Below are 12,410 nucleotides of genomic sequence, written 5' to 3'. Positions count from 1 at the left end.
TGGCTACTGGGACATAGGTTTCATCATAGTCAAGTCCTTCAACCTGACTAAACCCTTTGGCAACTAGCCTAGCTTTATTTCTAGTAATTTCCCCAGTTTCACTTAATTTGTTTCTGAATACCCATTTTGTTTCTATTATTTTCTTATTCTTAGGTGGTGGTACTAGGTCCCAAACTTCATTACGCTCAAATTGGGCTAGTTCTTCTTGCATAGCTATAATCCAGTCTGGGTCTAGTAGGGATTCATCCACAGTTTTGGGTTCAATTTTTGAAATTAGAGAAATTTGACTTAGGTTTCTAAAGGATGATCTGGTTTGAACTCTCAAGTCTGGGTCACCAATTATTTGATCAGTTGGATGGTTAGGATTTACTCTTATAGTTCTAGGGGGTTCATTTTCTTGAGTGTGTTCATCTTCTTCATAGTCTAGGGATTGATTGGTTTCTTCAGAATTATTAATTTCAGTAGGTTGAAGTTGAGTTTGTCCTTGGGTTTCTTCAAATTTTACATTTATGGTTTCCTTGATTTTTAGCGTAATTTTATTATATATTCTGTAACCCCTACTGCTTAGAGAATATCCTACAAAAATTCCATTTTCTACTTTAGAGGTGAATTTTCCTAAATGTTCTCTAGTATTTAGGATGAAGGCTGGACACCCAAATACTTTAAAATATTTTATGTTGGGTTGTTTGTTATAAAATATTTCAAAGAAGGTTTTATTATATCTTTTATTTAATGTTGTTCTATTTTGCACATAGCAGGCTGTGCTAACAGCTTCTGCCCAGAAATATTTAGGTAGGTTATATTCATTTAACATGGTTCTAGAGGCTTCTAGTAAGGTTCTATTTTTTCTTTCTACAATTCCATTTTGTTGGGGGGTTTTAGGACATGAAAATTCGTGATAGTAGCCATTTTCAAGACAGAATTTGTTAAAATTATGATTTTTAAATTCTCCCCCATTGTCACTCCTAATTCTTTTAATTTTAATATCTTTTTCGTTTTCAATTTGTTTGCAGAAGTTTATAAAGATTTCAAAAGTTTTATCTTTATGTTTTAAGAATTTTACCCAAGTAAATCTAGAATAATCATCTATAATTACTAAACAATATAAGTTTCCATTTATAGATTTGACTCCATGGGAGTCAAAAAGGTCTAAATGTAGAAGTTCTAATATTGAGTTAGTTTGTGGCTGATTTGTTTGTTTGTGAGTGGATTTAGTTTGTTTACCTTGTTGACAAGCATTACATATGGTTGAATCTAAGTTAGGTAATTTTGGTAAGCCCCTCACAAGTCCATTTAGTTTACTTATATTTCTAAAGTTGGTGTGAGACATCCGCCTATGCCACAACCAAGTTTCTTCTTTTTGTGTTAAATAACACTTAATGGAAGAAGTGGTTAAGTTGATGACATAGATGTTGTCTTTTCTAAAACCTTTTAGGCTTATGGTAGGATTATCTAGATGTTTGATTAAACACTCTGTGGATAGAAATTTAACCTTATACCTAGTATCACACAATTGACTTATACTCAGAAGATTATATTTAAAATTTTCAACAACTAAAACATTTGTAATTATAAAGTCTATTTTTAATTCAATATTACCTATACCAATTACCTTGAGTTTGCCGTTGTTTCCAAAGGTAACTGTTCCTAAGCTTTTGTAAGTGAGTTGAGTGAACTTGGTGTGATCTTCAGTCATATGTTTGCGACATGAATCGTCCGCATTTGAATCTTTTTTATCGGTTTCATAAAGATAATTGCCTGTTTTGAATGTTACATCCTAGATTTTTGAGAAGAAGACTTGAGACCTTATTTGCAAACCCGTATCAGCTAGTTAGATTGAAGGAACCATCAACTACAACTCCAGTGATCAAACCTCCTACAGAAAAGAAACCCAAAGTATTTGAAGCTGCACGTACAAGTATCTACAGTATTGACAATTTGCATGTAAATGCATCTCGGTATCAGTTTAAAAAGATGCCTCAGAAAAAGCCAACCAAATCTCTCTGTGTTGCACCATCGGGTTTGTTCATCCCAAAGGAAGTACCCCCTCAAAACATGATGACAATGGAAGCTGCAAATGCTAGCACTCCTGCAACTCTAGGTGCGAATGAAGTATCGTTTAAGGTATAGAGACCGTACCCAACACCTTATAATACAGTTTCATCTTTTGTCGACCTGCAATATTAATTCAGTTATTAATTTCAGTTGGAGCAGTATCACATGCAAATGGACAGACTCAATAGAGTGCCTATGATTGGAGGAGGCTCTAATGATATGTTAGCGATTTGTAGAGATCTTGGAAACAACTCAAAGAAGACTGGTAAGAGAAAACTCTCATGGCGAGACCCACTGGTGTTGAAGGCTTGAAGTCTTGATGTGAATTTTGTGGATGACAAAGGTGTGTCTTCTGTACATTTAATTTGCAAGAGTCGAGACAAAATAGAACTTTTCTCAGTTGCCATTAGCTCATGCAACTATGCAAGATGAGATGGAGAGGACATATGTTTTACTGTCACTAAGTGGTTCGTCCTTGTTCATCTAAAGATATCTCACGAAGAAGCGAGTTTGCCTATCTTTAATCTAAATGGTAGTTTCCATTTGAATTTTTTCAGTTTGATTTATAAATGAATTATCTTCTGACACACGATGTCACTGAGCAAGTGATAGATATCTTGGCTTACCTCGGCCCAAGAATCACAGATAAAACATTAAACAAACTTACATTATTCAAAATCAGAATTAATTGTTTCGAAATTGAGAATTTAACCTAATGCATAGTATAAACATGTACGCCAATGGTAGCACACAGAGTGAGTTGTTGTCTAACTCTGTGTGCTGTAGTAGATCTGTCTGCTATCATGTACCTCCAGCTTCTTGCAAGACTTTCCTTCATTCAATCTATTTCAATGCAAGGAATATGCTTGATCTTGTGATAATCTTCTCCAGTATCCTTGTTAACCCTTCTCTCTATCATTTTCATTCCTCTTATGTAAATTTGATTGAGCTCAGTCAATCTTACAAGTCCCTCTGGTAGCATTCTCATATTTTTGCAGTTCAACAGTCTTAGTTCCCGAAGGAAAGACATTGCTCCCTCTCCCACTTCCCACTGCTCCAAGGTGCTCAAATCAAACAGTTCGATCTCTTGGAGACTAGGAAATCCTCCCTTTGGAAACACCAAAACTCTTCCTACAAATGCACCAAAACGCAATCGAAGAATCTCAAGGTTTGCGAGAGATGCGAGCATTGCAATATCTTCATCCTTTTCCAACCTTGTTTCACTAATAAAGAGAGAGATCAGGTTGGAAAATATCATGGAATTTTCTGCCTCTATGTGAATCCTTGCAGGCCTTACCAATGGTCCCCACAAATACAGAAATTGAATATGATGGTAGGAAGATGAAGTTAGGACGCTCATCGGCAACGATTCTCCAACCAATCCCAATTTCTCGAGTCTGAAAAGATTCTGGACTGCATTGGCTAAAGCATCCTCGTCAGAGCTTGAAATGCTTTTCAAATACAATGCTCGAAGATTTCTCAGCTTCTCCAGTACACCATCACATACCCATGGACCAATTGAAATATTCTCAAGTGTCCGAATGTCTTCCGAGCAGTAGTATGCCGCTTTAGGCATGCTCGTATTCTCTTCAGTGAGGAATACATGTCTCAGTGTTCGGATTTTCCAAAATGCATCCGGCAAATGTTGAATCTTAGTACCGAATATATTGAAAGTCTGCAAATGGATGAGGTTTCCAATAGATGAAGGCAGCTCCTTCAATTTTGATCGTTCCAAATTTAGATACCTTAACAGGATCAAGTCCCCAATCTCCTTTGGTAAGTGTTCAATGGGTAGTTCCTGCAAATCCAAGACCCTGAGGAACTTCGCTCCAGGGATGGCAACTGCCAGCATTCTCTTAAAACCTTCATTCCGACAAGTTACAAGTGACCGTAGTTTAGTGGTAGAACAGTTCAATAAGATATGGTCGTTGACATTTTCAGTGACACTGAGACGCCGTAAAGATCTTGGATCGTCACCTATGTCATCAATGGTCCTGAAGAAGTTAAGCTCACGAGCTTCATGACGTGCTAGATCAAGAAGAAGATCATGAATGCGAACTTGGTGGCTATAATACATCCGACCCCTTTCTATTTGTAGCATGGACCTGTCGGTCAAATCCTTCAAATATGCCTCCGCGAGGTCCTCCATTGTTTGATCCACTTTGTCATTCGTTTGTATGAAACCCTCAGCGATCCATAAATGTATTATCCTCTCTGCCCAAATGCTATAGTCCTCAGGAAAGGCTGCAAAATAGAGGAAGCAAGGCTTCAAATGATTCGGAAGATCATGGTAACTGAGAGCTAATATTCTTAGGATTTGGTCTTCTCCTTCTCTGAATTCACGAGAAATATGTTCCATCTTTTTCCTCCAGTTACTAGCTTGACTTGTACCTCTCAAAACTCCTCCGAGTACCACAATGGCAAGAGGCAGCCCTTTAGTTTTTTTGAAGATATCTTCCTTGAATCGCTCAAACTCTGGTGGGCAGCATGCTGTGCGGAAAGCTTTCCTGCAGAACAAATTCCAGCTCTCTTCGACATTCCAAAATTTCAGCTCGTGTGGAGGAACATCTGCAACGTTTGCAACATTCATCTTGCGCGTGGTCAGCAACACTCTGGATCCTGTCGATTCTTTTGGGAAAGCTGCTTTAATGGCGTTCCAAGCTGCCACCTCCCAAATATCATCCATCACGACTAGATACCTTCTGTTGCTCAAATGCTCCGACAACTTTTCCTTCATCTCTAGTTCTTCCATACCTTTTACTTGCTCATCGTTGAAGTCGAACACTTGCTTCACAATGCTGCACAAGAGTTCTTTAACTGCATACTTCTGGGACACGGACACCCATGCCTTGCACTGGAAATAGTTTTTTGACATCTGCACAACTGTAGATCTTATTAGCCAGCGTTGTTTTGCCCAAACCACCGGTGCCAACAATCGAAAGGACAACGCGAGCTGTTGAACTAATGTCAACCAGTTGCCTTTTGATGTCTTTCATATCTTCGTCAAAACCGACAATATCTTCTTCTAGTTCAAATCTGTAGATGTAATTTCAATTATTAGCGTATACTCTCTCTTGGTGTCAAAATTCATGCGATCTTGAGTAAGAGATGCCTTCACCAAGTTTTTGCTCTTGTTATTAACTTATGTTTACTATGAGACATTCGTACATATTAGTAACTTAGGTCCATTATGAGATATTTAAATGGGATAATGGAGTTATCTCATGACTCCATTTACATAAGTGAATGCTAGTAATTCCATCTCATTCCACCATATAAGTAAATGTTAGTAAGTCCATCTCATGACATCACTAACATCTAACATAAGTGAATGTTAGTAACCTCATCTCATGACTCACTAACATAAATTAATGTTAATAACTCCATCTCATGACTCCATTAACATATGATTCCACTAACATAAGTAAATGTTAGTAACCCCTTAATGGAATGACTATCCATATTCTTATTTTATTCTATAAATTCATACTTCTTGTGTGAAGTATAAATGAGAGAGAAAAGAAAGAAAAGAGAAGGGAGTCTAAGAAAGAAGAGAGTTGTAGTTTCTATCTTGTTGAGAAAAACAAAAGAAGACTATCATCACACATCACCAGGTTAAGGGTTGAAACGTTGTGACATAACATTGATAGTTCGAGATACGTGACTAGCATCTCGACTTCGAGCAGTCCTTGACTAGAGTTAACAACAATTCTGAAGGTTTACAATACCGAAGATTGGTGCATCACCAACCAAGGTACAAGATTTAATTTCCACAAAATAGTAGTAAATTATGTATTTTACTTTTATCAATATCCAATATTGATATCAGAGCCAGGTTGGTTTGATGCACTTCGTTGACCAAGTGATCAACAAATTTGCTAGCGAGAAACTTACAAACCCAGCTAAAAATCACACCTACAGAGTTTTCTCAAGACGTCCGGGCACATAGAGATGCTCAGTAAGCCTGAGAAGAAATGCTTGGCACGCATGTTCAGCCACACGCAAAAATTCTCAACCGTGCTCTCAACGCGGTGGTCAGGAAGAACTCGGGAAGAACTGTGTGCTTAGGTTCTCGACACATGAGTGCGGTTTTTGGGAGCAAAGGTCCGCAGTGCTAGGCAATCAGAGGTGCTCAGCACGAAGTGTTGTGTGGTACGTGCATTGCTTGGCACTTGCCCGAATTACACTCAGTTTATGACTCAGAGTGGGAGACAACCACATAACCTTGGCTTAAATCGAGTGTCTCAGGGTAAAACAAAGAGGTCCAACTCCGAGACATGTGACAAAACATTGTCGGTGTTTGGTAGTGTGTGAACTCACGGTGATATGTAGGTTAGCCTTGAGAGTATAAAGTGACTATTTGTGTATAACATCTTAATCCGAATGGTGTGAGGCAATTTCAGATTGTAGTGTATGACGTCTGTTGACTCATACTCTCGTCTTGGAATTTGTATTGGAGTCATTTGAATTAAGATAATTTGTAGGGTACACAAAGTTGAGATTTACGCATCAAATGTCACTAATGTCTCTCTATTATGTGTAACAGAGATATGACTACAACAAAGAATGTCATATCGAATCTTGTAAAGGGAGACAAGCTAAATGGTGACCACTATGAAATTTGACACTGGAAGGTTCAGTTTATTTTTACGGAACAAGAACTCAGGAGCATTCTTAAGAATGAGATGGTGGACCTCAGGGAAGGTACCACAACACAAGCAAGACAAGATTAGGAGATATATCATACTTGAAAAAAGAAGGATGACTAAGCTAGTGTAATTCTTTTTAGTAGTATGCACGATGAACTAATTCCGATTTATGAGCAATATCCTACTGTTGTGACGGTCTGACATTCTCTTAAACAGTATTATGGTACTTCATCAGCTCCTAAGCTGAGGATCCTGAACTATAAGTTCATAACACATAAGAAGAGGTCTGATCATACTATGAAGCAACATTTAATGCATATGTTGAGCATGATTGCCTCTTTGAAGAATATGGGGGAGCTTATATCAAATGAGCTTCAAGTATTAGAAGTAATCCAGTCCTTGCCTGACTCCTAGGACACTGTTAAGACCTATCTCACACATACTGAAAGTATCTGTACTTTCATGGATGTGAGTAGGCATTGTGAGCTCGAGGAAGAGTGCTAGGAGATGACCAGGTCTACTTCAGGTTATGCTCACTTTATGGAGTCGAGTAAGGACTCTCGAGGTACAAAGCGCAAGTGGCACAAGCATGAGAAGAAGACCAAAGGTTGTGGCAAGAAGAAGCCATTTGTAAAGACCAACAAAAAAGGACAAGGACAGAAAGGCAAGAAAAAGGAGCTCGTAAAGAGTAGTGTCTGATGCTACATATGTGGTAAGCCAAGACATTTTGCATGTGAGTGTAGTGACCAAAAGGTATATTCTTCTTCTTTACATGGTATGAGTTATGTGCCATCTAGTGTAATATTCATTAACTCATCTCCTTTATGGATTGTAGACTCAGGAGCCATAGACCATGTAGCTCGTGATAGGAGTGCATATATGGAATTTCGCTGTTTAAGCCCACATGTGAGAAGACTGTACGTGGAAAATGGGGCATTTGTAGAGGTGAGAGGGATTGTTACTTGCAAGCTGTTGCTGTAAAATAATCAAGTCTTGTATCTCCATGACATGTTATATGCTCTAGAAATAAGGTGGAGTCTAGTTTCTGTCCATAGTGTAGACCAGTTAGGATATTGTGTTGTAATTGGAAACGCTAATGTTTCCATCATGTATAACAGTACTTTAATATGTTCCGGTTTAGTCTATGAGGGACCATATGCACTGAACTTGATTTCTTTTCATGAGTTCTATCCTACATCTACCCTTATGTGAGTTTTGTCTAGAAGGTAAAACTACAAGAAAACTATTTGGAAAAGCAATGAGGGCTGGGACTCCATTGCAATTAGTTCATTTTGACATTTACGGACCTATAAATGTGAGAGCTCGAAACGGAGCTATGTATTTTTATTACGTTTATAGACGATTTCACACGTGTTGGTTATGTTTACCTGATCTCACACAAGTTTGAGATACTAGAGTGCTTCAGAAGGTTTATTAGCAAGGTAGAAAATCAGTTAGACATGAGAGTAAAAACTCTCAGAATCGATCGGTAGCATGAGTATTTGTCTGAGCAGTTTAAAGAGCTTTGTTTTGAAAAAGGTATTATAAGACAGCTAACTATTCCTGCTACTCCTCGGTAGAATGAAGTCGCTAAGAGAAGGAATAGGAGTCTATTGGAGATGGTAAGATCCATGATGGCACGAGCCAATTTACTAATCTCTCATTGGGGATGCGTTATTGACTACAGTCTATGTCCTTATTGTGTTCCAACAAAGTTCATGGTTAGCACTTAATTCATATGAACTTTGGACAGGGAGGCAGCCTGTCCTTAGTCATCTTAGGCCATGGAGTTGTGTTGCGTATGTTAGAAATTCCTCACACAAGTATGCAAGTTAGGTCTGCAAGGAAAGAAGTGTATCTTCATTAGATACTATGAACACTCCAAAGGATATGCGTTCCTAGGAGAACATAAGGACGATACAATAACTGAGATTGAATCTTATGATGCCATGTTTCTCAAGAATGATTTTCTTAAGAGAGGAGAAATCGATCAAGACTATACCTTCTATGAGATTGATGAGCCTAGTGGTACAGTCGAGCCTAGTAGTGGGATTCAAAACCTGATTATGGATCTTGATCTAGTGAGAGTGGTCCATCTAAAGGTGAGGAGGCTCTCTCTCCTCTTAGGACTGGTCAGGGAAATATACTTCATCATCATTTCCCGATTAAGAATGAGATTCTCATTGTGACTTCAGAAGATCATGATGAACCGAGGACCTTTGGAAAGGATCTCGAGGGTTTTGAAAAAGACCAATGGTTAACGACCATGCAAGAAGAAATGGAATCAATAAAAGTCAACAAGGTCTGAGACTTAGTTAACTTACCTGAGGGTAGAAAAGCCATTAGGAACAAGTGGGTTCTCAAAATTAAGAGGAAAGCCAATAGATCGATCGAGAGATATAAAACTCGTCTTGTAGCCAAGGGTTACATACAAAAAAAGGGCATTGACTACAAGGAGACTTTCTCCCCAGTAGTCAAGTTTACATCGATCCGTTACTTTTAGCGATTGTCACAAGTTTGGATCTAGAGTTACACCATATGGACGTTTAGACTGCTTTCCTTAATGGAAGTTTGAATGAGGAGATCTACATGAAACAACCCTCTGAGTTCATTTTAATAGGTCAGGAAGATAAGGTTTATCAACTTTAAAGTTCGATATATGGCCTAAAGCAATCATCTAGGTGGTGGTACCTAAGATTTCATGAGGAGGTGATATCTTACGATTTTATAATAGTCAAGGAGGATCATTGTATCTATTTAAAAAAGTTATATGACTCTTTTATGATTCTGTCATTATTTATGGATGACATAATGTTAGCTGGGAACAACATTGAGTATCTTATAACTATTAAAAGATGGTTGTCATCTAGTTTCGACATGAAAGACATGGGTGAAGTTGAGTTCATCCTTGGAGTAAAGATTCAAAGGGATCGCTTGAGAAGAGTGTTGACTATTTTATAAGAGACCTACATTAAGAAAATTCTCGAGTGCTTTGGGATGAGTGATAATAATCTCATTGATACTCCAATCTGTTGGATCGAGAAGCGCTAGAGGGGGGGGGGGTGAATAACGCTCGTGACTATTTCGTTTCGGATTTGTAAAAACATTTGATTTAAAACCTAATCGAATAAAGACGCAGTGGAAAAACAACGAGTAATAAGTAGCAGAAAGGAAAAGAGCAAAACACAGAAGAACACATGTCGTTTACTTGGTTCGGAGCCTGTGTCGACTCCTACTCCAAGGCACACGTTCTTTGAGCGTTTACGTTAGGCAACAACTATAATCACGAATAACGGTTACAGAATTATTACAATCTATTAAACTGAAAGAGTATACCGACAACAAGAATGAGCAATTTTGAAGCTTCGAGTCGCCGGGATGTAGCTACAGTACTTCGGAAGCAATTCTTGAGCATAACACAGGAGAAAGAAAGCTTGTAAATTGTTGATCTGAGTGCTGCCTCGAGACCTGTTTTTATAGCCTGCTGGAGGCGCCTCCAAGCCTATCCGAGGCGCCTCCAGGCCGCCGAGTCGCACGCGTGGATCAACGCTGAAAAATTCGCACCTTATCCCGTTGAAGGCGCCTCCAAGGCACCTCCAACGCCTGGTCCAAGGCGCCTCCAGCCTGGTCCGAGGCGCCTCGAGTTCAGCTGCGCTGGCTTTTTCTGTTGGTGCAGGGGAGACCGGCAAGAGGGGGGCGAATTGCTGAAAACAAGAAAATAAAAACTACCCTCCTTGATTTTCAACTCAGAATTTAAATCAGTAATAAAAATAACAGCAACTAAATTAATGAAACAGAAAAAGAAATAGGAACAGAAAAGACTCAGGGATTTAACCTGGTTACAACCAAGGAGGTTGTTAATCCAGGACAGTAGAAAAGAGCACAGTAAGAAAAATCTCCTTCTCTGAAGGCGGAGAAGCCTTTTACACTTTTGAAGCTCACTAGTTGCTTAGAAATTTGTTACAGATTGATTGCTTGAGTTGTTGTTGAATTCCTAGGTCCATGGGCCTTTATATAGCTCCTGAAAAGTCTATCCCGAGGGTCCAAGGCGCCTCCAACAAGGTCCAAGGCGCCTCCAACAAGGTTCAAGACGCCTCCAGCTCGGTCAGCGGATAAAACTTTATCCGCAACGCAAACGGTCAAATCTGACCTGTTGAAGGCGCCTTCAACAGGGTTGAAGGCGCCTTCATGATGGAGGCGCCTTCAACAGGGTTGAAGGTGCCTTCATGATGGAGGCACCTCCAAGCCTGCTGGAGGCGCCTCCAAGCTGGCAGCACAGATTCCAGCTCGGTTTTTCCAGCTTCCGACGCTCCGTTATTTTGGGTGATTTCGACTAACCGGAATAGGGCTCACCCGAACCCAATTCCCGACCTTCTCCTCGAGCAGTCTTCCGTCCCGGCTTAACGTTCCTCGAGCGCCGCGCACGCTCTTCACGCCCACCAGAGTACTCTTCCGCAGCTCTCTCATCCTTCGGACGCACCGAGCCCGTCGGCTCCCTTCCCATGTCGTCCTTCTCGCTAGCTGCGTCTTCCGCTCGACTTCCTGTGTTCCTAAGCTCCTGCACACTCAGACACAGGGATCAAACACAGCAGGACCTAACCAACTTGGTTGATTACATCAAAACTACCACGGGGTCCAACAATCTCCCCCTTTTTGATGTGCATCAACCCAAGTTCAAGTTAGGGTTAAAAATAGACATAAAGAGTAATTTTAAAGAAGAAATTATTAAACTAACAAGTTAATCATAATTTTTGTAATTAGTAAAAATTACAACATTTTAAAAAAAAATAACAGAAATTTTTAAAACTCCCCCTAAACTTGTACTTTTCTCTCCCCCTTTGATCACAGCAAAAATGGGGTCTTAAGTAAAATATTTTCAAGTAAGATTAAAGCTTTGAAAAAAAATTTCTAAGTAAAAAAAATTCTAAACAAGAATGAACTTTTTATAAAACAAATTTCTAAGTCTAAACTGAAAAATTTCTAAGTCAAATGAAGTTATTTAGGATTTTTCTAGAAAAAAATAATTTCTAAGAAAAAATAATTTCTAAGTTAGAAAAAAAAATTTTAAGGAATTTTTTAAGTCAAATATTTGATAAACTTTCAAAGCATTATTTAATTTCTGTTTAATGCTTTTTCATAAAGTTAATTAAACATTTTCTTTCAATATTTTAGCTTCCAGGTCGTGGCGAGGCACTAGGCCTTCTTGGTTATTGGAGCATCAACCACTTCCTTAGACAAAGCTTCCATAAAGAATTTCAATGTTTAATTGTCTCACTGTCAGCTTTTAAATTTTTGAAAAATTAATTAAGCACAGATTTTGGAACCCAATAGAGGTTCCTTCCTACAGGATTATTCAGAAATCTAGGGGGTACATAGTTTCTTGGTATTTTCCTAAGTTGACCTTGATGCTTCCTTATATACCAATTTAATTTACCATAAATTCTTAATTTTGAATTTGGAAATTAATTTAAGCATGCAACAGATTTCAGTTTTTCAATTTCTAATTTTAATTTATCATTTTCTGATTTTACACTATCATACATTTCAAGTGGACATGCTTTTGCTAATTTCATTTTTAATTCTTTATTTTCTTTTTCTACTTCGAATAAGTCTTTAGAAAGCGATTTAATAAATTGAAATGACTGAGACGGGGTTAGATTGCGTACCTTTCTTACCTGATCTGGTGACGCTCCCCCTTCACTGTTG

General features: G+C 38.6%; 2 protein-coding genes across 2 annotated transcripts; one reads left to right on the top strand and one right to left on the bottom strand.

The window, feature by feature from the left end:
- Window positions 1–1,738: 1,738 nt before the first annotated feature.
- On the top strand, window positions 1,739–2,510 carry LOC121989587. The gene is made up of 2 exons (XM_042543722.1): window positions 1,739–2,124; window positions 2,206–2,510. The coding sequence occupies exons 1-2, from the start codon at window positions 1,768–1,770 to the stop codon at window positions 2,365–2,367; spliced, it is 519 nt and encodes a 172-aa protein (XP_042399656.1). The 5' UTR covers window positions 1,739–1,767; the 3' UTR covers window positions 2,368–2,510.
- Window positions 2,511–3,052: 542 nt separating this feature from the next.
- On the bottom strand, window positions 3,053–4,930 carry LOC122044642 (putative disease resistance RPP13-like protein 3; the record flags this gene model as incomplete). Its single annotated transcript, XM_042604947.1, has 1 exon — window positions 3,053–4,930. A coding segment is annotated over exon 1 (1,878 nt), but the record flags the coding sequence as incomplete, so codon positions are not given.
- Window positions 4,931–12,410: the final 7,480 nt, after the last annotated feature.

The sequence above is a fragment of the Zingiber officinale genome, chromosome 1B, assembly GCF_018446385.1.
Source record: "Zingiber officinale cultivar Zhangliang chromosome 1B, Zo_v1.1, whole genome shotgun sequence".
Lineage (NCBI taxonomy): Eukaryota > Viridiplantae > Streptophyta > Magnoliopsida > Zingiberales > Zingiberaceae > Zingiber > Zingiber officinale.
This window is presented reverse-complemented; position numbering and strand designations above follow the sequence as displayed.